The 27,688-nt window shown below is 38.2% G+C and overlaps 1 protein-coding gene and 1 pseudogene across 4 annotated transcripts in view; one reads left to right on the top strand and one right to left on the bottom strand.

Moving 5' to 3' along the window:
* P4HA1 (prolyl 4-hydroxylase subunit alpha 1) overlaps nt 1-27,688 on the top strand; it is a 70,847-nt gene that overhangs the window by 31,670 nt on the left and 11,489 nt on the right. For 3 of the 4 annotated variants that reach the window (XM_027858562.1, XM_027858545.1, XM_027858553.1), the window contains exons 5-9: nt 1,893-2,030; nt 13,372-13,611; nt 15,529-15,734; nt 21,843-22,019; nt 25,414-25,484. In XM_027858562.1, the coding sequence (XP_027714363.1) occupies nt 1,893-2,030; nt 13,372-13,611; nt 15,529-15,734; nt 21,843-22,019; nt 25,414-25,484 (832 nt within the window). Of the gene's footprint in view, nt 1-1,892; nt 2,031-13,371; nt 13,612-15,528; nt 15,735-21,842; nt 22,020-24,215; nt 24,287-25,413; nt 25,485-27,688 lie in introns of all 4 variants that reach the window. The other variant, XM_027858556.1, reaches the window with a different exon arrangement.
* On the bottom strand, nt 9,549-13,219 carry LOC114040767 (annotated as a pseudogene).

Here is a 27,688-nt window from a genome sequence, read left to right as displayed (position 1 = left end):
TTTGTTGCCATTAGCTTCCATAGCTGGCATCAATTCACCACAAGTTTTAACACTTAAGGAATAATTTTTTAGAGGATTGTGCCTTGTTCTGATATCAGCCTCTTTAACCTGCTTTTGATTCAATCTTCTGCACATTTCTTTTTACGATATGTTAGTTGGTAAAGTTTCCTGTGTATCCATAGTTGTCTCTTCAAACATTTCTCATTTTTCTTCCTCATTCAGATTGTTTCTGTGTCCTTAGAATTTCATTCTTGAGAATTTCTTAACCCTTCTGGGCTGATTTTCTCCTGTTGAATTTTAGTTTATGCGATTCTAACAGTCTTTCCTCTCCCTTTGAAAACTACTTTTTTTTTCCCCAAATCTAGGGTACTTATCAGACTACAACAAGATTTCCTCTCCTCTGTCATTCTCCTTCTTTCCCCTAATCTCCCCTGTTCTCACCACTTCTACTTCAGCAATTTTCCTCTATTGGTGAGAATTAGATCCAGAATAGGATTGCTCCTTATTGGTTCCCTGCACATTTTGGAGGATGAAATTGTCATTATGTCAAGTTAAGAAGTCATTAGCTGCTCTTACGTAGAGAAGGAGAGGGGAGAACAGGTGTCTGAATAATTGAGGTTTCCAGTCACTACTCTTTCATGCCCATATGATAGGCTTATGATCTGTTTCCCCAAATGTCTCATCTATTTACTTTCTTTCTTTTTTGGTCCAGGGAATCTGCAGTCTTGTTTTTGTTCAGTTGTTTTCAGTCGTGCCCAACTCTTTGTAACCCCACTTGGGGTTTTCTTGGCAAGGATACTAGAGTAGTTTGCCCTTTCCTTCAATTCATTTTACAAATGAGGAACTGAAGCAAATAGGGTTAAGTGATGTGCCCAGGATCATGCAGCTAGTAAGTGTCTAAGGTCAGATTTGAGCTCAGGAACATGGGTCTTTCTGACTTCAGTCTTTACACTGTATCCACAGTGCTACCTCGAGGTCTTGATATGTAGTCTCCTCCATAATAAAATCATTTCTGTTTCTCCCTCTGACCTTCACCCAAATGCTCTCCACATGTATTTTCCTCCTCTGGTTCCTGGATTTCCTTACATAAATTAAATACACTTTCCTTATAATTGTATCTTCCATCCTCTACCATCCACAACCTTATTTCTATCCCTTTGCCTGTCCTGTTTCTTTAGAATAAAGAATACTTATCTAGGACCATGTTTAGTCATGTTTCATCCTGTGACTAAAGTCTCAGTGATGCCTATGAGGTCAAAGTTGTCCTTTTGATTTTGGTCTTCCACTTCCATTTCTCTATAATTGTTTGAGGTCAGGTGTCTTACTACTGGTGTCTTGCATTTCTTCTTTTCCTCTTGTGAACCTATGGCCATCTCAAAGGCTGTTCTTCTTTAACTGTAGCTGTGTAGGACATAAACGGGCAGTCTTCTCCCTTCCTACTTCTTTTTAGTTTAAAGCCCTTTCATTTATCAAAATTTGTTAATAGACCAAAGAGTTTTTAGCTTAAAAACCACGAATTTGTTCATCCTTCATAAATCCTTTATGATTGTGCTTCCTGTTTTCTTGCTAACCAATATAGCCATCAGTTCTCCAGTGCTGAATTTTGAGCTTGCTTTTATCCCAGTTGTAGATGCTGATATAGAAGAGAGACCCAGATTTACCTCTGCATTCTATATTAAGTATACCACAGAATTTTGATTAGATGGAAGTAAACTGCATCACTTTCAGTAATTGAATTCTTAACAAATACAAAAACACTTTATTCTTGTATCTATATATACAATAGTTTCAGTGATCTTTCTTTACAAATCTATGTGTAAACTCTGAATTGATGAACTAAATAGAATCTGGAGGCTTAATTTCTCTCTCTCTTTCTCTCTATTTTTCCCCAGGCTTCATTTCCAACCTGACCATTCAGAGACAGTATTTCCCAAATGATGAAGATCAGACTGGGGCAGCCAAAGCCTTGTTGCGTCTCCAGGACACCTACAATTTAGATACAGATACCATCTCAAAGGGTAACCTTCCAGGTAAGATGAGCCCATGCTTTCCAAAACACCTGTCACCTGACTGAACTGCTCAGTCCATTAGTACTCTGACAATGTGAGGAGCTTTTGTATTTTCAGATCTGTAATTGATAGTATGACTGGTAGTCTTGAGGCCTGAAATAACCTTCCTTTTTCTAGCACTTGATAGGTTAGCTGCATGCTAGAAATTGACCTTGGAAGGCAAAATTGGTTTAAAGAAATAAGGAAAGAAAACTTTTCCATAATGATTTTTCTTTTTCTTAGTTTTCCTGCTTTGTATAGAAAATTTCCACAAAGTTGGCTATTACAGTACGTATATACCATATTTCAAGATGGGACATGTGGCGGATATACACAATCAGATTTTTTTAAAAGTGCTCTGCATTGTGCAGGATATCCTGCTTTTTTACTTATTTCTGGCACAGGCCTCTATCCCTGTCAGCTGCCAACCAAGCCTGGGATATGAAGTCTTACTTTGCCACCACTCTGTGCTTCTGGGGATTTCCTTGGTTCTATTGCTTAGAGAAATAGGAAATTATACCTGCTGCCTCTGCTTAGATTAATGCTAAAGGGACCTTTTGAATTGGTTGATTTTGTATTTTGAAAAGAGAAGTGGAACTAGTTTTTTCCTAGCTGAAAAAATTGAGATAATTTGCTGTGAATTTCCTCTTCCCCCCTTGCTGTCATATCCTATCACTCAAATGCCTTCTGACTCTCTCCTCCATCACAATTTCACATGATGAAGTTTGCTTACTCCTTACCAAGGCCAATCCCTCTAACTGGCCGAGTAATTCCATTCCATCCTGTCTCCTTCAAGAGATTCCCCCCCTGCCCTGTCATCCCTGCTCTTTTACTTATTTTCAATCTTTCCCTCCCTACTGGCTCTTTTTCTATTGCCTAGAAACATGACCGTGTCTCCTCATACTGAAAAAAAAACCTTCATTTAATCCTTTCATGCTTGCTAACTATTGTCCTCTATCTCTTCTGCCCTTTGTAGCTAAACTCTTCCTAAAGGCAGTCTACAGTGAGTGCCTCCACCTTTTCTTCTCTTAACCCTTTGAATTCTGGCTTCCGACCTTATGATTCTACCAAAACTGCTCTTTCCAAAGGTGCTCATGATCTTTTAGTTGCCAAGCCTGGTGGCCTTTTCTCTATCCTCATTCTCCTTTACCTCTCTGCAGTGTTTGACACTGCTGATCACGCTCTCCTCCTTTATACTCTCTTCTATCTAGGTTTTTAGGGTACTGTGCTGTCCTGGTTCTCCTATGAGACCATTTCTTCTTGTCTTCTTTGCTGTATTCTCCTCCAGATCACACCCTCTGACCCTAGGTATCCCTCAGGGTTCTGTCCTGGGCCCTCCTCTCTTCTTCCTCTATACCATTCCCCGTGTTGATCTCATCAGGCCCAATGGATATAATTACCATCTCTATACTGATGATTCTCAAATCTACCTTTCCTGCCCCGACCTCTGCTGACCTTGAATCTTGTATCTTCAACTGCTTTTCAGGCATATCAAACTGGATGTCCAGTGGACATTCTAAACTCAACATGTCTAAAATGGAACTCATTTTCTTTCCCCCAAGACCTCCTTCCCTTCCTACTTTCCCTATTACTGCTGAGAACAACACCATCCCCCAAGTCCCTCAGGCTGAAGAATCATCCTGGATTCCTCACTATCTCTCACTCCCCTCTCCCCCCTCCCCCAGTATCTAAGCTGTTGCCAAGGCTGGCAACATTTTTCATATGTGACCCCTGTTCTCCTCTGACACTGCCACCACCCTGGTTCAGGCCCTTATCCCCTCACACCTGGATTACTGCAATGGCATGCTGGTAGGTCAGCCTGCCACAAGTCTCTCCCTAGTGCTTTCTCCATTTAACCACTAAAGTGGTTTTCCTAAAGTGCAGCCCTGAGCATGTCACTCCCTACTCAATAAACTCCAGGGGCTTCCTGTTGCCTCCAGGAGCAAAAACAAAATGCTCTGCTAGGTATTCAAAGTCCTTCATAGATCTCCTACCTTTCCAGTCTTCTCAGACTTTATTCCCCTACCCATGCTCTGTCATCCAGTGACACTGGCCTCAAGGGTGTTCCATGAATAAGACACTCCGTCTCTGAGTTTGGGGCATTTTCTCTGACTGTCCCACCTACCCTAGAATGTTCTCCCTCCTCCATTCTGACTACTGACTTCCTTTAAGTCCCAACTAAAATCTCACCTCCTGCAGGAAGCCTTCTCTAACCCCTCTTAATTCCAGTGGCTTCCCTCTGTTAATTATTTCCTGTTTATCCTGTATGTAGCTTGCTTTATATGTTTGTTTACATATTTCCCCCACATTAGGTTGTAAGCTCCTTGAGAGCAAGGACTGTCTTTTGTCTCTTTTTTTATCGCTTATGCTTAGCACAGTGCCTGGCACATAGTAGGCACTTATTTTTGATTGAATTGAATTGAATAATGGTTACATTTTTCTGTTCATCTTCTCATTAACACTAATCCTAGTGTAGTCTATAAGCTTTCAAAAGTTCATGAAATTTTAGCAATGTGTGAATTTTGTTTCTTTGCTCTATTAATACACTCTCATTTTTCTGATAAGAAGAATGATTGCTGGTTATAAAAATTAACTTTTGGTTCCTTTGTTTCCTGTGAATTTTCTAAGTTGCTTGCAGTTTATAACTAGGGTTTGAAACATTTATTATTGGCTGAATGGCTGAATAAGTTGTGGCATGTGATTGTGATGAAACACAACTGTGATGTAAGAAATGATGAGCAGGTTGATTTCAGGAAACCATGGAAAGACTTGCATGAAACAATGCAGAGTGAAACGAACAGAACCGAGAGAACATCGTATACAGTAACAGCAATAATGTTCGAAGAGTAGCTGAATGATTAAGCTATTCTGAGTAATATGAACATTCAAATCAGCTACAAAGGATTTATGAAAGAAAATGTTATCCACCTCCAGAGAAAGAACCGATATATGGAAGTTTGTATTGTGCGGTTCCACATATGTAGCTATATCAAGTGCTGGCCTTCTCTAATGCTGGGTTGGGAGGTAGGGAGAAAGACACCTACCAACTCCAAATGTAACGCTGCCCCCCAAAAAAAGAAACATTTGTCATTATCCATCTTGATAAGACAAACTCTTGGTTGAATCTACAACTGTACTGTTGATTCTATCCACTGAGAGCTCAGCACCTTATGTTAGTGATATGTTACTGACGCTTTTTAACTTAGAGAATTTTAACTCATTATGTAAGTTCATCTATGTTGAGAAAGTCCGTTGTTTCTATTTGAGAAAATTTTTTTTAAAAATTGCTACTCATCATTCGTGTCTTCCTGGTCATGTTCATGTCCTTTTTCTGTAGGAGTCTGCTCAACAGGCTGGGAGCTTCTAGATTTCTTGACATTGAATAGACATTAGTGGAGTACACAGGCTGCCCATTAGTCGTCCATTGCTTCTGTTGTATGTCTAGCTATATTGATTTTCTGGTCGTACATCTCTGGTATTCTTTATGCTACTTCTTTGGCATATTTCTTGATTGGTAATAGGTTGTGATTTGTTTGCACCTAACGGGCACTTCTTTACCCATTGCTCTTTGAATGACATGTGGTTTCAGAAATGGGTATTCCATGATTTGCAGTGTATAGCCCCACTGGAAAGATTACTCAAATGGATCTGCAATCTCTTTAATTTGGGAGTTCCTGCCAGTAATCTAGATCATCCTCATCCACAGCTCTCCATCTGGGGCGACTCCAGTTCATGGCTTCTCAAAAGTTTTCAATAAGGAGGCCTTCCTTGATTTCTCTTGCTACTGGGAGAAAGGGAGGGAACCCCCCTGCTTGTCCACCTGTCATCCTTCATTCCTGCCCCATGAGCAGCCCATCTTTTCTTCTTTGATGATGTCCTTACTATTGTTCTTCACAGGAGTTCCTTGTTGGTTCTGTGTTTCGGTGCACTCACATCCATCATATGCCTCTCCATTGTTCTCTTTGTGATATTCACTTTTAATTCTTCAGAGGTGGCTGTATTTCTGTGTCTCGTTGCAATATAGTAAAACTGGTAGAATGTTAGTATTGAAAAGATGGGCCCTCATGGAAAGCCTGGGGTCAGGGAAGGAGCTCTGCCCTTTCCCCAGGACAACCCAAACTACTTTCTTTCTCTTCATTTTAGGGCCCAATTCATTGTTCAACATCAGAATCTATCAAGGATAAATGTACAGATGAACCAGATCTATGGGTTGTACATAGAGTTGTATATCTGGACAACAGGCTTTCTTCATCCATTTCTGTATTGTGAGAATATAGATGGTTCTGCAACATTCTGGAACTTAATTTAGTAAATATAATGTCAACCACAAACAGGCATCTCTGGAGGAACTTGCCACCCATAGGCAATCCTTTTTCAATTTGGATTCTCTGCTGAACATCCTATATGATGTCAGACAACTTTGGCAAAGAAAAGTCTTATTTTTTCGTTTTCTGTGCTTCGCTGCATATTAATATTCAGTGTCATTGAACAAGGTTATCTGTGACCTTTTAAACAATCTCAACATACTTGGAAAACTAGCTTGTTAGAAGAGGAGAGCCTATAAAGGTGGTAGCATTTTGCTGTAGAGAAGTAAATGCTTGTTTTTATTCAATGCACAATAAGTGCAGTACATACTTGTGTTTTCCATGCCTTTCAGTCATTTGTGTGAGTGTAAAGTTCAGGTCTGCTAGAGGCTGTGATTTAGGAAAGCTTGCCTCTTCCTCTTTCATACCTTCATGAAAGATTCACCCAATGTGTGTGCAGATTATTCTAAAAATTTTGAAGAAGTGGGAAAGAAGACATAGATTGATAGCTTTGGTATTTTCTCTGATGCCTTTTTTGATAACAGGGTCTGTGATTTTTTTTTTAAGCCTTTGACATCTTCTCTTTTTTCTTGTATCTTGAGAATTAATCCCTCAGTGTCCTCAAAATTGTGTTGCATCCAGCATGGACCCTCTCTATCTTGCCTGTTCCAGTCCAGCCACCTTTTCCCATCTTCATTTTCTTCAGAGCTATTTTTACTTCTCCTGCAATACATCAGGGATGTTAGGTTCCAAATGTGGGTGTTTCCAATGTCATGGATAGAGAAGTTTGTTGTAGAACTCTCTTAGTAATATCTTTTCAATATATTTTGTTAGTTTTTTTTTCTTGTTTTGTGTTTAAATGTCCTTGGGATGTCCTGCCTTGGTTGGATCTCTTGTCAAGGTTTTTTTTTGTTTTGTTTTGTTTTGTTTTTAGGCAATGGGGGTTAAGTGACTTGCCTAGGGTCACACAGCTAGTAATCGTGAAGTGCTTGATCTGAGGCTGGATTTGAATTCAGGTCCTTCTGACTTCAGGGCCGGTGCTCTATCCACTGTGCAACCTAGCTGCCCCTGATTGTCAAGCTTTTTTAGAGTTGTTTTTTCTCCCAGACTTCTCATTATCTGAGGTATTACTGTTCATAATATTTCATCATCCTTCTCTGTAATATTTCACAAATGAATTTGTATTTTTCTGGTTTCCTTGACTGCCAAATCTATCTACCTGGTAAGGGAGAGCAAGTGTGTGGTAGCTGATGAGTTTTCTAAGCTGTTTTTGTCTCATTTGGCAATTGGTGTATATCTGTTAAACTTCCTTAGGAAATGATGATAGTCTGTGTTGATGTCTGTTCTTTTTATACATTTTTTTGTGTGTCAATAACTTGTTTAAATAAACCAGATTTAGAGTTGTCTCATTTGCAAATCGTTATTTTATTTATATTCTTTTAGATTGTTATTGATATTGAGCTTTTTCTAATTCAATAGTCTGCCCATATGAAGCTGATTTAGAAATGATTCCTACAGTTGTTTCCTGTCTGTCAAAGTAGAGCTAATTATAATTAATTTCCTTGTTTGTGATGTTCTTTGGTACTCACCATGCTCATTGCTTCCTGACAATCTTCCAGAAGAATGCACTTATGATATATGTGTAACATTTCTCATAATAATCTTTAATATAACAATCTTATAAGCCTTTTTACAAAACTCTTGTTTTTTACTTTTGAATTGTGTTTTTGAACATTTTGCACAGTCTTCTGTTTTATACATCTTTGCATTTAAGTCACTATATTGAAGTTCATGTTGATTTAATTTGGAAAGTCTCAATGAGGGCTTTTTTCTTTGATGTCTTTTTTATACCATATTCATTTTCCAGTATATTCTCAGTGGGTTTTTGAAGAATTTTTCCACCTGTTGACCTCTTTGCCACAGATATTGCAATTAATTCATACTGGTCATTTTGCAAATGTATATTGTGGGTACAGCAAGATGAGATGACCAAGTGTCCCATGAAAAGTGCCTTCTTGCTTTTAATTTCATGAAAAAATAATTCCACCAATTCCTTTATTTATCCTGTATAAAGAAATGTGAAACATCCTTGTATTTAGCTGCAACTTTCTTTAGTCTTCTCATTTAATTTATAGTAAGAATGTAAAGACTGGTATGATTGAATTCCTCAAATAGTGTATCTAGCCATTCACCTAAATGTAAGACAAAAATCTTACGTTTAGAATGCCAGTAGCTAAATCAGTATTTATATGTGGTCTAAAAATCTCACTGTTCTCACTACCCTCTGTTCCTTTCTCCTGCTTTGTCACTGCGAAAATATAAGGGAACTATGAAGGACAGAGGCATTTATTATTTTTCTTTGTTTCGTGGGTTGCCATGGCCAAAGAACTCTCACCACCAAGTAACCTGCTAGGAAGTGATAAGTCTCTTTGTATTTATTTAGCTAGTCTGATCCTCTGAAAGTTGGATGGTTTGTGGCTAGGACCATACTTCTGAGGTTTTCCAGCATAGTGTAGCACTTGCCAAAGTTTACACTCTGCTTGAAGAGCCTTTTAGAACTCAGAGCCACCCACACACCACAGTGAAGCGTCAGACAAGGAGTTTGTGGGGGCAAATTAATATACCTTAATTGATTCAACTTTCCCTAATGGTTGGACATGCTTGTTGTTTTTGTACCTGCCCTGCCTCCATACAGATACAGTGACTATTAATAATTTTGTACATAGGTCTTTTTTCCCTTTCAGTAATGTCCTTGAGATATAATTCCAGCAATAGGATGGCTGAGTCAGTTTTGTGACAGTTACTATATATCGTTATATTGTTCTTCCAAGTGTTTGTATTTGTGTGTAGTCTCCCCCTGTTGCAACATCAAAGTGAGTTTTTGTCACATTTGTATTTTGCTAATTTAATGAATAAAAGATAGTATAGCTCAATTAAATTTTTTATCATAATGTCCCATATTTATTAGGCCATTGGATTCACATATTGTAGGTAAAGTTTGAATAAATCAAAAAGGCATTACCTGAAAGAGTTCAACTTTACTTTTCTTTCAAAACCAAATGATTTATAGTTAGCTAAAAGATGATACACAGCTACATTATATTGTTTATTGACTCTTTGAGGACCATTGACCTGTCATGCACCCCTACATAACCACTGTCCACAATTTATAGTTTTAGCCAAATAGGGTTTACCCTTACATCTCCTCTTCCCAAAAAATGCAAATCAGTTTTGCAGTATTTATCTTCAGAGGATACAGACCCGTAATAATACTTGAGGTTTGTGTCTGGGCCTGTATTTGTGACTGGTGCTGCTGAGGGGCTGGCTGGGGACTTCTAACGGCAGGAAAAGGTGAAGCGATCCGTGCAGCTACAGGGGAATGTTGTCGAGAAGTCTGAGACTGGTGCTGCTTGTGTTGCTTTTGCTGCTGCTGCGTTTGGTGTTGATGAATTTTATGGCTCTGTTGCTGCTGATGCAAATGCTGTTGCATGTGGTGTTGAAAATGCCGCTGTTGCATTTGTTATTGGATTTGCTGATGCATCTGTTGCAGCTGCTGCTGCTGTGACTGTATCTGATGCCGTTGAGCTTTCACTGTGATGGTGTGGCAGCCATGGCTGTTCCCATCCGGCTAGTTAATGAGGCCGAAATGTTTGTTGGCATGTTGGCTGCAATGTTAACAGTAGCTACAGTCTGATTCTTTGGCAGCCTTGTGGTTAGTTGTTTAGGAGCAGTTACCCTGGGAAGTGACTGTGGACGAGTTTGACATTGGTGCATGTTGAGAAAGAGGAGCAGGGAGGATGATAAATTAGTAGACGCCAGAGCCCACTGTAATCGTCTGTGCTTTTGCCATTCTGCAGCAGCCTTGGAAGCGAGACTTGATTGATAACCAGCAAGTGCCTTTAGGTATTCTTTCTTGGCAGCCTCAGTTTTCCTTTCGCGTCCTGCTTTTGTCCTTCATCCAGGCTCTCTCACATTGATACTGCTATTTTTTGAGGCCTCTCCAAAGGTTGCGCTGGGGTTTTGACCTTTAATTGCAGCTTCTGTGGCTCTAAAGAATAGGACATAGGCTGACACTGGTTTCTGTGGCTTATTGGGATCTTTCTTTTTCTTCGGAATTTTGGGCTTCTTGCCAGAATCTGGAGCAGCTCTTCTCTCTCCAGTGATTCTGTTTCATCTGCATTGTCTTCACTGATAGAGCTTAATGGGGAAGGAGTTACTGATTTGCTTGCAGGAGGTGAAGGAAATGTGTGAGGCACTGTGGCACCCCCTAAATTTACAGCTGGGCACTGAGCTTAGATTAGTTAATGATTGTGAGGTGGGCAGCAGGTAGAATTCCAGAATGAGCATTATTATCATATAGACATTAGACTTCATGTTTAGGGAGTGAGCTTGATGATATGACAGCATGCTCCATATGCAATTCACTGCCATGGATTACACTATCCTGTTCACAAGGTTTCTTGATATTGTAAAAGAAGGAAGATGCAAGGCTTGAAGAGAAACTGAGGTATAAATTCATCTCCCTGTGCGGTAAGTGGATCACTGAGGCCTCCGAAGGGTAACAGCACATCTGACATTCCCAAGGTCTGATTCTGGAGGCAGAGTGGTCGGTGGGATTTCGGACTATGGAATGTCTCTCTGGCAGCGAGGAAGGCATCATCAGTCATATTCGTGTAGTTGTTATTGTTTCCACACAAACCAAGGTTATGTTTTAAGGGAGAGTCTTGATGCTCTTCATAATGTGAACTTCAGAAGGGGCTCCCTTTGTGTCTGATGGGTGGGCGACTTGCTGTAGCTGTAGTACTGTTCATAGGTGGGTATTATTGATTTGTATTTTTCCTTTCCAAAATTGTCTTGAGGTCCTTAGACCAGTTCTCCATTGGGAATGATGTATTACTTTTCAATTTCTTGTTAATTCTAAATGTAAGACCTTTATCAGACGTATTTATCAGAAGTATTGTTTTCCCAACCCATTTCTTTTCCTTAATTTAGAGGCAGTGCTTTTTATTCTAAAAATCATATCTAGTAATTTTTTTGTGTTCAATAATTTCTCTACTTTTTTGTTAACATTTTTTTTCTCACCACAATTGATATAAGCTTCTTGAAGGCAGGGAGCAAGGACCATTGGTCATTTTGTTTTGTGCCTTGTACGTAGCAAGAGCTTACTGACTGCTTGCTGGGTTGAATTGAAATTCTCATACCTTTTCTCAGATGAAAGTGAACTATCTTAAAACTAGAAGGTTGGTAGTTAATAGTTTGTTACTGAGTTCACTTCAGTATCCTATAATCAAAAGATTAAAAAAGTAAAATGGTGAGCCTAAAAGAAACTTTATTTTTAGGCTCAGAGTACACAATGATTTTCTTAATTTCTTTTAGAAAAGCCTCAGATTCCCTGTAGGCTCCAGGAGCAGGGAATGATAAATGATAAACAATTAGCAAAATGAGGTTAGTTCCACTGTAAGACTCCTGCTGGCTCTTGATTTGTTTCTTCCCTGGAAACAGATAATGTAATTGAACTTTATTTCTTGGTTTAAATAAACATGAGAAACTGTGAAACAAATATTTCTTTATCATATTTCGAAAACACTTTCTGAGCGCTGTGTTGATAGAGTTAATTTCTTCCTAGTTTAATTTCTGCCCATAACTGGGTAAAGATGAAAAATAAAACATGCCATCCTCTCTAGAAGTTATATATTGCTTCCTAACATCATAGCTTGCCTAAATTGCAATTCTGAACCAGTTCAAGAAGCTTTCAACCTTTTATCTCCAAAATAAAGTAATAGTAAACCTAAATACAGAGAGTTCCTGATGTATTATATTTAATCCCAGATGCTGGCTTTGTTAAACAGATTTTTAAAATAAGCTATAAACTCCTTTTTCTTCTACCCCTTTTGTAAAAGTCAGCTTATTCAATAGATACAGAATTGCCTGTCTCCTCAAATAAAATTCTGATTAGCCTGCCTTTGATGATTTTTTTTTCTCATTTTGCCTTCCCTGCTTTCTTCTTATTCTCTGAATCTCTCTTGTTGGGGGGGGGGGAGATATATTATGGTGAGTACTTCCCTATTAGGATAATGTACAGAAACAGTTTTTGTTTCATTGTTTTCTCTTACATGCCGAATGTGCTTTTTTTGTCGTCAGAGTTTGTGCATCTCGTCTCTCCCTCTGATGGGCACTAAATTATAGTAACAGAAAGGAAAATACACAATTTTCTCTGCAGGACTTTCATTGAGCATTCAAAAAGGCCCTGGTGGAACATCCTTTTCTCCAAGTGAAAGCCTCATTTGAGAAATGAGCTGTGTTGGCACGTTGGCCCTGTTCTCTAGAAGAGGCGGCAGAGGTGGTAGAGTCACAGCACTTGAATTTTAATCTTGACTTTGCTCTTTGACTTCTCCTAGAGAGGAACAGGTAGCAAATGTGGTGTAGTAAGAAGAGGGCTAGTCTTGGAATTAATCTCTCTGAGTTTCAGTTTGCTGATTGATAAAACTGGCATAGGGATACCTTTAGTACCTAACTCGTGGGTTGAGGAGATGATGTACATAAAGTGCTTTGGTGACTTTAAAGCATTATTAAAATACTAGCTTCCTTTTGTGACTTTGGGCACTTCACTTAACCTTTCTGGGCCTCAGTTTCCCCCTTTATAAAGTGGGAGGGTTGGACCATTTGATCTCTGAAGTTTCTCACTTCTGAATACGGTGATCTTCTCCTCTGCCTTCAAGCTGCACTGAGCCAACAAGAGCTATATATCTAGTAAATATAACATTTGATATTAGTGTTAGAACTCCCTGTGTGAATTAAGAGTAACAAAATGGTGGTGCTGTGCTTAGATAAGCAACGCGTTTTAATGACTTGATATGTTGGTGGCATGTTAACTCTGGGAGAGCTATTAAACATCTTAGGAATTTAAGAAAAAATGGTACTTGTAGTACCTACTTACAGGATTCTGTTATGGAAGATGTAAGAACAGACACTTGTGGTATAAGACTCTTTGTATCTTACTGGCTTTGTTCTTTTTGCAGGAGTAAAACACAAGTCTTCTCTGACAGCCGAGGACTGCTTTGAGTTGGGCAAGATAGCGTACACAGAAGCTGATTACTACCACACTGAGCTGTGGATGGAACAAGCGTTAAAGCAGCTGGAGGAAGGAGAAGTGTCCACCCTTGACAAAGTCTCAGTTCTAGACTATTGGAGCTATGCTGTGTACCAGCAAGGGCACTTGGAGAAAGCGCTTCTGCTCACCAAGAAGCTTCTTGAACTGGGTAGGTGAGAACTGATCCTCTCCCGAAGGTATTCCTGACCTAGCCTTTTCTGAAATAGGGGAGCTGCCTGCCTGCCTCCTTCTTCTCTCTCATGTTCTCACAAGAACTTTCTAAGGATCAATTTTGATAAAACTAGACAATGCCATTCTGTTAAAGACTGCTTGAGTTTCTCTACCTTATTCTCTTAAGGAATTTCATAATCCCATTGTAAAATGGCTTATTCAATTTAAAACTAATGCAGTATTAAATTATAGCCTGCTTCCTAATTTTTATGGGTACAGAGTTTGGCATGGGGTTTTTGTTTGATATATTATACTTTTTTAAAAAAATTTCATTGAGTTAAAATAGATTTTCACACTTGTCAGTACTTTGAATTTAAAAATAAATTATGACAGTGCTAATAATATGGGAGAGATACAATATGGGTTTAATCCTTAAGCAGTTATCATAATTATTAACATATTATAATGTACATTGTATATAGCAGTTATACAGTTTATATTATGTGATATAAATGCTTAATTCTTAAACATTTTATTAGTTTAAAAAATGAGGTTTAGACCCTGTAGCTCAACTTAGGTTGCCATATTTTTTAATTTCACTCTTTTTAAAGGAAGCGAGGTTTTCTTTCTGCAGAACCAGAGCTCTAGGATTCTCTTGAAGTTTGTCTTACTGGAAATCTGGTTCACATTTCCTTCCTAATATCTTTGTTCTGTAGATGCACAACTGTTACTTGGCAGGGCATATAACATAATGTAAAAGTAACCCTTGAAATTCAGAAAGTGTTTTCACTTTGAACTCTTTCCTAACGGAGAATAATTAGAGTCATAAGTATCACGGGTAACATCTGAACTACGATCAGAAGTCATTTTATAATCTAGATGATAGATACAGGTTTCTAGACTTGTTTTCACTTGTGTGATGTCTAATTTTCTCTTCCAAAGTTTTAACCTCTCATCCTTGAGAGTAGTAGGCATCTCTGACTAGCAATTCTGTGGTAGTTATTGGCTTCTAGCTTATCTGGAAATTATGAATGTAACTTATTTTCCTCTTCCTTCTTGGAATGTTGGGATTAAAATGCTCCTAGACTTCAGAGGCAGGCCAATTCTGCTGTAATTTGTTGGTGGCGGCGGTCATTGCTTTTCACCTCTGCCCATTATTTTCTTCGTACTTAAATAAGATCTCTGATTTTTGTCTGTATGACATTCCTTTCGCCAATGCAGATTGCAAAACCTCTGTCTTTAAGAATTACTGAAAAAAAGTTCATCCCACTATAGCTATTCTGGTGATTAGTCTCTCAGAACTTAGCTATGGAGGCATCATGGAAGATCAGTTAGGAAAATGCGGTAATGGAAAGTGTTGGACTTTAAGTCAGAGGACCCAACTTTGGGTTCACTACCTCTATGACCTTGGATAAGTCACTTAACCTTTAAGGCCTCAGTTTCATCATTTGTGAAATGAAGTAGTTGGACTAGATGGACCTCTGAGATCCCTTTGAGCTCTAAATCCTTGATCCTAGGTTGGTCCTTTGACAGACGTTGATGGACCGAAACTTGAAGTTGTTTTATTTCAGTGTAGGACCTATCAAAGCTTGTGCTCCACTAGCATAGCCTTTTGGGAGCGCCGGATCACCTCTGTGACATAATGAAGCACGAGAATGAGAGATGTTAGTAGACATCCCACATACTAATGACTTTTTTTGTTTCGGTCTCAGAAAAATCCTTTCCCTTGTTCTGGACACAACCATGATGGGTAAGACTTTCTTCACTGATAACCAAGAAGTTGTGGTTGAGTAAATTTCCAAAGTAGAAGTGTAGTATCTGTTAGCCTGAAGTAAATACTTCTCCTTCAGGACTGCTGTGTTCTTACTGTGTGCTGATCCTTAAACATCTGTGGTCTTTCTTACTGTGTCACTAGATCCTGAACATCAGAGAGCCAATGGAAACTTAAAATATTTTGAGTATATAATGGCTAAAGAAAAAGATGCCAATAAATCTACCTCAAAGACTGCTGATGACCATCCTGATCAGGAAAGTGCTCCTAAAAGAAAGGAACATGGCAAGGATTACCTGTCTGAAAGGCGGAAGTATGAAATGCTGTGCCGTGGGGAGGGTCTCAAAATGGTAAAGTGGAACAGCCAACTCGTGTGTGTGTGTGTGTGTGTGTGTGTGTGTGTGTGTGTGTGTGTGTGTGAGGGGGGGGGGCACCTGAAAATGCCAGAAATTGATACTCAAAGCATCATATAGGGAAGGTCAAAAGTGCCTTTATACCCAGGGAATAGATATTAAAGTGGCTGCAAATATAGAAATTTTTCTTATAATAATGAAAATGACCTCCACTAATTTGTAAACATAACATTTGTGTTATCCCAGTCAGCGTACATGACAAAAGATTATTTAAGCCATTTCTAGTGTAGGTCCACAGGGACTTTAGGCTCTGCTATACTTCATTTGGGGTCTGTCAACATGCATTTGTTAATTATCTACTTGTTGTAGAGGTGATGGTAGGTGCTGGGATGCAAAGAAGACCCTGCCCTCAAGGACTGCCTTACATTCTATTTCCGATACAGATTCAAGTAGGATTATTTAGGACTGTCACTCATACTATGTAGCATCGCTCTTAGTAGCATCACCCATAGAAGACTAGCATCCTGATATTGGAAGGGATCTTTTTAGACCTGTCTTTGAGACCTTGCCAGAATCCTGTCTTGCAGTGTCCTGGACCGGTGATTATCCAGAGTGTCTGAACACTTAGAGAGGAACCTCACATCACATTCTGGTTTGGGGTAGCCACCATTTCACAGAGTTCTGCTCCCTTGTGACATCCCCACACTGGTCCTTGTTCTGTCCTTATCCCCTGGAGCAGCATAGAACAAATATAGGTGCCTATTTTGTGAAGGGTCCTGTGCTACGTACTATCTGTACAAAGTCACAGATGAGAGACCTAGGTTCAAGAAGCTTGCATTCTACTGGGGAATGCAGTGTATGCACAGATAAGCAAATATAATAGCATATGCAAAGTAGTTTGAGCAGCAGGAGAACTTTTAACAGTGGGGAGTGGGAGGGAGGAAATGACAAAGTCCTCACATAGAAGGTGGCACCTGAAATGTGCTTGAAGCAACCTGGGGAGTCTAATGGTCAGAGAGGTGAAGAGAGAGTCCATTTCAGACATGAGGCACAGCCTTTGCAAAAGCACAGAGGTGGGAGATGAATCCCATGGGTGGAAAACCGCTAGTAGGCCAGTAGAATAGAGTGTGGGAATGAAAGTGATGTAAAATAAGACTAAAGATAAGTGGGAGCCAGATTGTGCAGGACTTCAAATGCCAAGTTGAGAATTTTGTGTTTTATCTTAGAGGCAATAGGAAGGTAATAAAAATTATTATTATTATTATTACTATTATTATTGTTAAAAGAGTCAGACCTATATTTTAGGAATAGCATTTCAGCAGCTATATTTTGGAAAAGGCAAAGACTTGAGGTGAGAAGATCAGTTAGGAGGCTGTTACAGGAAGAGAGTAATGAGAGCCTGAACTAGGGTGGTGGGCGTGTGCATAGAGAGGAGACAGATGCCAGAGATGAAGAGGGGGTCAGTGACGGTGTGTTATAAGCTACAGAAAGCTCAAGTAGAAAGAGGACTGAAAGAAGACTGGGTTTAGCAGTTAAGAGATTGTTGGTAACCTTGAAGAGAACAATTCAAGTGGTGTTGACTGATTGCAAGAGGCTGAGAAGTAAGAAGGGAATGGAGGTAATGGGTGTAGATGAACCTTCCTTCACATATGATAGTGGTGAACAGTTTGTGAAGCTAGCCCTGTTTCCCTCCACTACGCACACTTTGAAGTCCTCTTTCCAGGCCTCAATTACATTTAAGCTTCTCCTACAAAATGTATTTTATTTTCCACTCAGTAAAAGGGAATTGATGTCAATATTAAATGTGGAGATTTTAGTAATGTCTTGAGGAAGAATGATCAGATCTTATCAATACTGGTAGCATACATAATGAATTACTGTGCAAAGTATAGAATTCTGTGAATATATCATCTCTTTCAACTTGAACCAGTCTGTTTGGCTTGATTTTGTTTTTTTAGTTTTATTCAAGTAAAAACTTCAAAGTGTGGAGATTCAATAGAAAGAATTTCACTTTAATATTTCCTTAATATGCACAAAATGTTTCTTTAAGGTGTCTGAAATACTTAATTTCCAAGGTCAATGGTGAACATTTACATGTTTCTAACATAATGGCATAGGAAAAGGAAATAATGAATTTGGGCAGGGAGTATCTTTTGAAGAGGTATAAATCACTTAGAAAAAGGAGATGTCAGTAACTCATGTACTCCTAATGTCTTCCACGAATGAATTCAAACCATATTTGCTATAACAAATATTATCTGCTAAATGAGTGTTGTCATTTGGCTAATGATTAACATCAGAAAGTCGTTCATCCATTTACTCACCATATTTATCAGGCACCAACTGTATGTGTAAGGTGTGGTAGGGTAGAAAGAATGAGATGCGAGAGTTAACCTCATGAGCTTGCAATGTAGTATGGATGATAACGCCAGGGTGGGTGGGTGGGGGTGTGTGTGCGTGCGCGCACGCATGTGCCTGTGCATGTTCATAGACTCACAGGACGGCGTCCTGTACTTCATGTGCTTTCCCATTCTGATAGAGGTGAGAGACTTCCTGTTTGGAGAACATAAGCTGTTCATGTGTCAGTGCTTCAAAAATTACTTGTGGCAATTACTTAAAAAGATAGCATGACTTGCTTTTTAATTGTATTCATTTGACACTTGTCCTCCTCAGGGATTCCCCAGGCACACCCAAAAGTTGTAAAATTAAACACCAACCTTCCCCTCAAACACCCCCTCCCATGCAAAGAAACAAACCCTGAAATCAACAGCCTTGGGAATCAAAGGGTAAAGCAATTAAAAATATTTTGCGAGTCTCAGTAAAGTTCTGTGTTGCTCTTTACAGAACAGAATGAGGATAGCAGTTATAAGTCAAACCAGTAGGTAGAGAACAGAAATGGAAACAGTCCACTAAGTTTCTGATTTGTTGTGGACATTAACCCATTGACTGATTTATCTGTGACACATCTTTGTCCATTCTGTAGGCCAGATCAAATGGTAGAATACAAATTAAACTTATTTTTCCTCAGTATAATCAGAATGTTTATCCCTTCCTGGGACATTTCCTTTTGTCTTTTCTTTTTTTTTTAGGAGGTGTTCAATGGATTGATTTTATTGTCACGCTGCTCTCTAGTTCTAAGAGATCTGGACATTTTTCATTTATGATTTCTTAAAATATGAATTCTAGGCCTTTTTTTTAATGATTTTCAGGGAGCCCAGTGATTCTTTAGTTATTTCTCTTTAACCTGTTTTCAACATCAGTTATTTTTGCTATCAGATACCTTATATTTTTAATCTTCTGATTTTGTTTTAATATCTCTTACTGTCTCTTGGAGTAATTTATTTCTGTTTGATCTATTTTGGTTTCAGGGAGACCATTACTCGAATAAGGTTTGGCACTTTTCTTTTAAGTTATTTATTCTTCTTCAGTTCCTTCTTCTAGAGCTTCTATTTCATTTAAAAATACTTTTATTTCTTCTAAGGATTCATGTAGTCTTTATGGAAAATTGTTTTTTTTCCCTTTGATTTACTACTTTTACTTCTTATAGAGTTAGACTTGCAATAATTCTTTTTTTTTTTTTTTTTAGTGAGGCAGTTGGGGTTAAGTGACTTGCCTAGAGTCATACAGCTAGGAAGTATTATGTGTCTGAGGTCAGGTTTGAACTCACGTCCTCCTGACTTCAGGGTAGGTGCTCTATCCACTGCGCCACCTAGCTGCCCCAACTTGCAATAATTCTTGATACTAGTTGAGGTCTTCATTGATAGGTTGGTTTCTCCAACTATAGTTTCTGAATTGGAGCTTTGTTCCTGGGGTAGGATAGTCATCCTCGCTTGATCTCCCCTTGAACTGGCTGTGTTCCAGCACTGATCTCTACTTCCCAGTGTTAATCCTTCTCCCTACCCCGCTTCTGTTCTCCAGTCTTTGAGCTAGAGAGATAGATCTTCAGGACCCTCTATAGCAGCTCAGAACAGAGTGCTGGTAACCTCAGGATCCCCTGAATATTGGGGGTGTCCCAGTCTGAGCTCTGTCCCTCTTCTTATTGCCAGCCCCCTGCATCTTCCAATGTCCCCAACTGTGGGCTTTTTCTGAGGGTTTTCCATTCTTGCTGCCTCCAGACACAGAGCTTTGCAGGCCACACCGGTTTCTAGCCCGTCAGGCGAGGAAATTGGGATTCTTTGCCATGCTGGCTTTGAGGATGGTTTCTTTTTCTATTGCCTGAGGGCTTCTGGCTGACTCTTTTTTTTGTGCAGCTCTGAGGTTGAAAAATCACTTATTGTATATTCCCATTGGACTTCGTAGTCATTATGTAGTTGGATATGAATGTCAGCTTTTTATTGCAGTAGGTATTGAGTTAGGCAATCTGTGTCCCTTCAGGCAAATTAGCCAGAATTTTGTGCATAGCTTTTAAGTGTTAAAAAGAGGATCTTGAAATTAATCCTAGAGGTAATCGCTACTGGTTTATTGAGCAGAGAAGATATTTGGTTGGGCCTGTGCTTTAGGACTGTCACTTTGGAAACTATATGGAGAGTGGATTATAGAGGGACTTGAGGCAAGGTAAGTTAAAAGGTAATGAGGGTGTGAAATCGGGTCTTGGTTGCACGATTGGAGATCAGGAAAGGGACCTGAGGGATGTCTTCTTAGATTTGACCCAGTGTTCTAGACTCGAAAGGTCTTTTTGAAATTTGACTCTGCTATTCAGTATGTTAGCTCTGCTTTCCAGTATGGTGACACCTGCAGATTTGAAGCTATTCCAAGTCACTGATGTTAAATCTCGCGTATCCCTGGCGGTGTTCCATGAATCTTCCCAGGTTGACATCGAACCATTTAAATGACTTTTCTTGGGGCCCAGCCACTCAGCCGGTTTTGAATTGATCTAACTTTGCTCTTGTGAGAGCTCTCTTCTAGTTATCTTTTTCACAAATATAGCATAAGAGATTTATCAAATGCTTTGATAAAATCTAAATAAAAGCAGTAACTTCAGCATCACCCTGATGTACCAGTTTAGTGACCCCATAAACAAAAACAAACTAAAAAAGGACATAAGGATAGTTTGACATGGTCTCTCCCTTTTATGTTTTGTATCAGTCACTCCATCCTCCAGTTGATGGACATCCATTTTGTTTTTAGCTTCTTTGCTTCCATGAAAAAAAGTACAGCTATAAATATTTTGATATAAGGGAGTTTTCTCTCTTGGACTTTCTTGGGGCTTATACCTATATGAGTTGAATTTCTGGGACAAAAAATAAGAAGAGTTTTGTGATTTTTCTCAAGTTATTTCAAATTGGAATGGCCCTTTCTTGATGCAACCCTGCTGGCTCTCTGTGGGCATCCCATCCTTGTCTATGTATTCACTAAGCCATTCTTTCCCTAATATGGTGTAGAGTTTTGCCAGAAATTTAATTAAAGCTCACAGGTTTACAGTTTGCAGACTTTATTATCTTTTTTTTTTTTTCAAAAGAGAATGAAGACATTTGTCTTTTTTCATTCCACCAGCACCTGCCCTGTTCTCCATGATACTTTAAGGATATCTGGAAATTATTTGGGAGAGCGGGTTGAAAACCCAAAGAAAGCGCTGCTTTATAATAAGGAAGCTGCCCAATGACTATGAAGGAATCTTTGACACCTGGAATTTTATTTTGATGAAAAACACCTATTTCTTCCTTCATTGCCATCCTTCTTCTCCACAAAAACAAACAAACAAAAACCCCATAACAAAATTCATTTTTCATTCTGAAAGTCAGATTGTTTTTAATGTAAAGAAGAGTCACTGTTTGCCAAAGCTCTTTGAGATAATTTTATTATATGAGAAATAACCCTTTTCCCCCAACAATGTAAATTAAATTTACCTGGGAATTTCTTACTTATTAGTCCTGTATCCTTTCTAGTGATTGAATATTATTACTATTCACAATACAAAGACTATAGTGTTTTCCTAATAGATTGAAATTTTCCCCTACATAGCACCAAAGAAATGCATAACATCTGCTTTAAGGTGGCCAATTTACTGAAAGGTCTGGAATTTCTTACAAAGTACTTGGAGATTCTAGTTTGCAAACTCCAGAGAGAATTTTGAACTATTTTTCCATTCTTCACCTTTATTCTCAGACCCCTCGGAGACAGAAGAAACTCTTCTGCCGCTACCATGATGGAAATCGGAACCCTAAGTTTATTTTGGCCCCAGCCAAACAAGAAGATGAGTGGGACAAACCTCGCATTATTCGTTTTCATGAAATAATTTCTGATGCTGAGATTGAAGTTGTTAAAGACCTAGCAAAACCCAGGGTAAAACTTTCATTTGAATTTTTTGGAGTTTTGGAGATAGTGCCACATGCAAGAACTTGGTTTGGTTTTTTTAAGACTGACAATTTTATAGCAGTTTTCTTTTTCCTTTCTAAGCTTTTAAGAATGGACTGAACTAGATTGTGACATACCTAATCTATTTTTGTTGGGTTATGGCTTAACCTAAATGGGAATCTTAGCAGAACGCATAACATCTTATGTAAATGTAGCTGTTAGATTCTGTTTGTGCCAGTTTCTTTCCCAGTATGTTGTCAATACATGCAGATTTACATTGTAATTATATTTGAACGTATCTTTGAGAAAAACATATATGATACTTTTTAAAAAAAAGATAGTTCTCCTTTCAGCATTATGCCCAGATGCTTTTTATGTTCTGGGGTTTTGTAATCCACTAACCTGGGAAGGTTTCTGCTTTTCCACACCTTCAGTGGAAAATGCATTCAGAAAATGCAGTTGAAATATTTCATTTAGTTTTGGTCCCTTGTTACTATGTTTTAATGCTTGCTTATATGTTTATAGTCTCAACGGTATCATGCACTGTTGTAGGGGATAATTCATCATTTTCTGGCTCTTATTCCAGCCCTTATTAGTCCCATTAAATAGCTAAATAGCACAAACATGAGTATGTAAATGATGAAAATGAATTTTTATTTCACAAGACTGTGCCAGGAACTAGATTAAAATGTCAATTCATGGTCCAGGCCCTCTTTTTTCCCATTAGCTCATTTTAAAAGATGTTTTGTAATTGTAGAATTGAACCGACTGCTTTTGATTGTGTTGGAAAGAAAACAAACTGCCACCATTTGCATACAGAATACAGAATAAACAGTAGAGGAGATTGTTAATTTAATGTGAATAGCTTCCTTGGTTCCTTCAAAAATGAAAGGTTAAAGTTTTTTGAGCCTCTTAATTGAATTAAAAAAAAAATCTGAATTAAGCCATAACAGCTCTTCAAATTGGTGTTCTTTAATTTCTTACCAACAGAGGAGCACTTTGTAAATTGAGGAAAAGTGGTTTACCATGTAATGGCTCTGTGCGTTAGTCCTTAATCCTGGGGCCCTGAAATGGAAATCTTACAATTTATAATCTCATGCACAACAACTCTGCTACTATGTGGTATCAATTCGTCTCTGAATTTCTATCTCAGTGAATCAGTCATGTCCTATAGCTATCCCTACTAAATAATAGTAAATTTTACATGGTGTGGTATGTATGCCCTTGGCAATATTGAATATAATCAGATTTACAATTAAGTTTGTGTTTAGAGTCTTCTTTTTGAAGATGAGTCCCCATCCTATATTGGTCTCATAAGGATGTTATCTGTAGTTAACAAGTCCCTGATCTTACCAACAAAATTTACTAATCTTATTTGGATAAGACTGATCTTTCCATTTTGAACTCAACGTGGCTACATCCTGTAATCTTTAGAATTTAAGATGGAACTTTTTTAATCTGCTTTTTTCCTTTGGCTGAGAGGAAAGTAATTCTAAATGTTGCTGATCTGTCTTAAAGTGCCTCCTTTAATGTATTTGTTATTTGCTTAAATGGACAACACTTTTAGGAAGAGTTTCTTCTCTTAAAAAAAATTAAAGGCAGAATAAAATGGCTGTTTGAAATATCCATTCTTAAAAACAATAAACATTTGAAATATCCATTTTTAAGAGATGTAATAGCCCAGTTTTAAAAAGATAGATTCTAGCTAATAAAATGCCGCTTAGCATAGGATGGACAACTGATCTCAGAGTCAGGAAGACTGGACCAGGTCCTGTCCTGATACCTACTAGGTTGTGTGATCTTGGATAAGTCTTTTAACCTCTCTTTGCTCTAGTCAACTGTCCAAGACCATAAGCTGCAAAACATTCGTTGATCTTCTTTGAAGGAGGAAGTTTTGCCACTGGGTGTTCTCTATATCAATGAGATCATAAGTCTAGATTTTTATTTTTTTAAATCATCACAAAAATTATGACTGTAGTCCCACACCTTACCATAATCCACCTCCCCCAATTCCTGTAGGGAAAAACTAGTCTGCTTTCAAGGCTCACATAGTATCTAAATCATATGAGTTTTTCATTCCCTGCCCCTCATTCCCCAACCCCTACCTCGGGATTCTGATTGGTCGGATAAATGTGATGCAATTTTTGTTTTATAATACAACTATTTTGATGGTTGGCTTCACAGCTGAGGCGAGCCACCATTTCAAATCCAATAACAGGAGTCTTGGAGACGGCCCATTACAGAATTAGCAAAAGGTAAGAGAGACAAATGCTGAATATTTTGCCCTGTAATGAGTGTTTTGTACTTCCCACAGGTATTGTGCTCATTCAGGGAGAGAAGCTTGTTTTCTAAACCAATATTTTCATTTTTGAGTCTCTAGCTCAAGTCACCGCCATTATAATACACATAGAGAAGCCACTCTTGTGTTTCACAGGTGGAGCCCCTCAGCTAGAAGTGAGGGCTTTAGTTTTTAATTAGATCCAGTGTTATTTCCAGGGAGTTAATGTGACATTTTGCAGCTTTGATCTTGAGATACAAAATATCCCTGAACGTGGTCGGATGCCTGTTTTCTTTTTCTTTGTCCCTGCCCAGAAAACTAGGCCTGGATGAGTCTGGCAGTCTCAGATACTTATTAATGTCCATCACATCCAGTGCTACAGAGAATTCACATTCTCCTCTGTCATTCTAGTATCAGCCTTCAGAAACATTTGTTCATCAGTCACATAAAATCACTTTGTCCAGAGTCTTAATCTTTGTCCCATTTGGATTTTTTTTATTTTACAAATTTGCTGACTCAGATATGGCACCAAGAGAAAATACTGCAATTTTCCCATCTCTCAAGGTATTTTTCCAAATCCTGTAAGTTGTGAACTCAGTTGTCTTACTATTTTCTCCAGAAAAGTGCTAAAAAATATCCAAACCAGAAAACTTTATTTCAGTGAATTGTTTTTTTAAAAAGATGAGTTTCTGACAACTATTAATCAGTATTGATTTTCTTCATGGAAGTCAATTTGAGTATGCATGTTATTCTCTCTGTAGATGAAACCTAGGTGAGAAAAACAAAATGCATTAACCTTCTAGAGTTTGGGGACTTCCTGTGAAACACAGTGCTAAAAGTTATTTGTAGAAAGCTTCAAATGACTTTTTAAAAAAGTGAAAGGACAACCAATTTGCCACGAAAGCTGTTTTTCCAATTCTCCTTGATTTGGAAGTGGCTCCTTTGCTGCCACATTTCTGCCAATTTGAGAGCATTCCATACTATCCAGACCAATCAGAACCTTTCTGATCATCTGTGGCTTGGCCAAAACAAACAAAACAAACAGACAAACAAACAACAAAGCCTCTTGCAAGAGTAAGTTCTTGTCCTTTCTCTTTTTTGTAGCTGAGCCGGGCTACAGTACATGACCCCGAGACTGGAAAATTGACCACAGCACAGTACAGAGTATCTAAGAGGTAAGGGGAAAGTAGCCAATGGAACATATGTGAAATTAGGAGTTCTCCAGCTGATCCCAACTGGTTCAATCTTCCGGCTTGTTCTTCCCTTTGCTTTAACTGGGAAGCAAAGTAGAATTTAGCTATGCTTATGCTTGCTGCTTTTTGGAGAATGTAAAGGATATGAAATGTAATGAAGTGGTATTTTGATAGTGGTGGTACTAATAAAAGTTACTTGCCTACCTGCATGCATTTTCTTAAATAGCTAAACTGCTGTCAAACATGTCAAAGTGAAGATGGGCTGGTTATTATTAAGTCACTTTTTAGGCAGAGTCTAGAGAAGGATGATTAAGATTTAGGCCTATTTATTATCATCATAATCTTTGGAGCTACCTAAAAAAAAAAAAATCCCCAGAGAATACCAATTCCTAAATGAAGAGGAAAAAAAATCAGCCTGCTGAATATGAGTGAAGTTGAACTTTCATTGCCGAAATAATTAAATTCCCCAAAATAAATCATATACTTCGCCATCTCTTTTTCTTCTGGAAGGAGAGGGGTCAACAGTAGAGTTGTATAATCCAAAAGGATCATCAGTAACCAAAACTTGAAAATAGGAGCTTTGGAGATGAAGCTAAAACATTATACTTACTTGGAAGTGAGTAGGCAGTTTCAGCCTATGGAGGGTAGGAAATTCAGCTGAAATAGGCATTTGATAGCATCTGTAATTCATCACCTCACTGGTGCCAAGGCTGGAAAGAGGGCCTTAATTTAGCATTTCCTTACTTTGGCATGATTCCGTGTATGCTTTAGTGCATTAGCTTAGTTTTCAGTGTGTGTGTTCTTTTCATAAACCAAAATAATCCAGTGGCACTAAATTTGTGTTTGCTACAATGTGCTTTTAGTTTGGGCCATATGAGGAGAATTCCATTGAAGGAGCCTTACTAATGGCTGCCAGTGCACAGAGAGCCTTCTCTTGGTAGCTAGGTTTGGAGTCTGCCTACTTCCTGAGGGGTTAAGACTTTTTAAAAGTCAACTTTTAGTTAAAGTGTTCTTAAACTTTGAGTGATTTATCCCAATTCTGCGATAACATAACCTTCTTCTTTAAAGTCTCACAAATACAGGGAAGTTTGTCTTTTTTCACAGAAATTAGGTTGTTATTTATTCTGGAGACTTTTGTGTCAAAGTGATACTAACTACTAAATGTATAGATTAGACTCATTTCAGTGAACTATGTAGAGAGTAAATACAAAGTGCAAACTTAGTTTATTGGAAAATTTTTTCAAGGTGCATAGATTTATAATAGGCTTTTTGAATAAATATATTGCCCTTACAGCTATGGGGCTTTTTGACTACAATTTAAAACAAATCACTATTAGAACAGCAGTCTAGAAACTTAACTTTTTTCTCATGGACTAAATATTTCTAAACATTCCAGGTTTCCTTAAAAAGAAAAAAAAAAACAACCAAACCTCACATATTAGAATGAAACCACTCTTCTGAAAGATGGAATTCCTGGATTTCTGGGAAGGGCATAGTCACAGTTGATGTAGAACGTGGCAAAGGAAGGTAGTTTAGCCAGTAGCATCAGGAGTCATGACAAACTGTGAGTAATGCCAGAATAAATTTAGTGTTGGCAAAGAGCAGATATACGTGTGTGTGTGTGTGTGTGTGTGTGTGTGTGTGTTAAAAACTGCCTGGTTAAAAAAGTTTCCATGGCACAGTAAGGTTCAGAAAGTCTGTCTTAGGAAAATTGGATCTACTACCTTTTCTTTTCCTTTTAAAATATTCTTATTACCTATAAAGCAGGAGCTAAGAAAGCAATTCTATAGAAAACTTCCAATATGATTTCAAGTCTTGTCAATATTGATTATGGTTTTTTTAAATTATTTTTTAATGCTCTTCTTCCTGAACTACTGAAACTAATATAGTGATGTAGTTGTTTTGAAATAGCATAGCATTTAGAAAGTGAATTTTACTTTTCTGATGATTTAAGAAATATTTCAAGGTGTACTTGAACTTTTTCTCTCTCCATTACAAATCTTATTTAAAAAAGTATGGTACTATAACTTGGTACTGTATTTAAGTGAATGTTTTACATTCCTTTTTTGAATTATACTGGGGGAAGGGTGAAGAGGGCAGGGAGAGAACCTCTTTCTCAAATATAGCATGAGAAAAGATTTATGTATGCTGATGTCAGTAAGCAGTAATTTAGTCTTTTGCTCTGG

The sequence above is a fragment of the Vombatus ursinus genome, unplaced genomic scaffold (assembly GCF_900497805.2).
Source record: "Vombatus ursinus unplaced genomic scaffold, bare-nosed wombat genome assembly UNPS02000749.1, whole genome shotgun sequence".
Lineage (NCBI taxonomy): Eukaryota > Metazoa > Chordata > Mammalia > Diprotodontia > Vombatidae > Vombatus > Vombatus ursinus.
The sequence above is the reverse complement of the archived record's forward strand: the minus strand, read 5'-3'. Positions and strand labels throughout refer to the sequence as shown.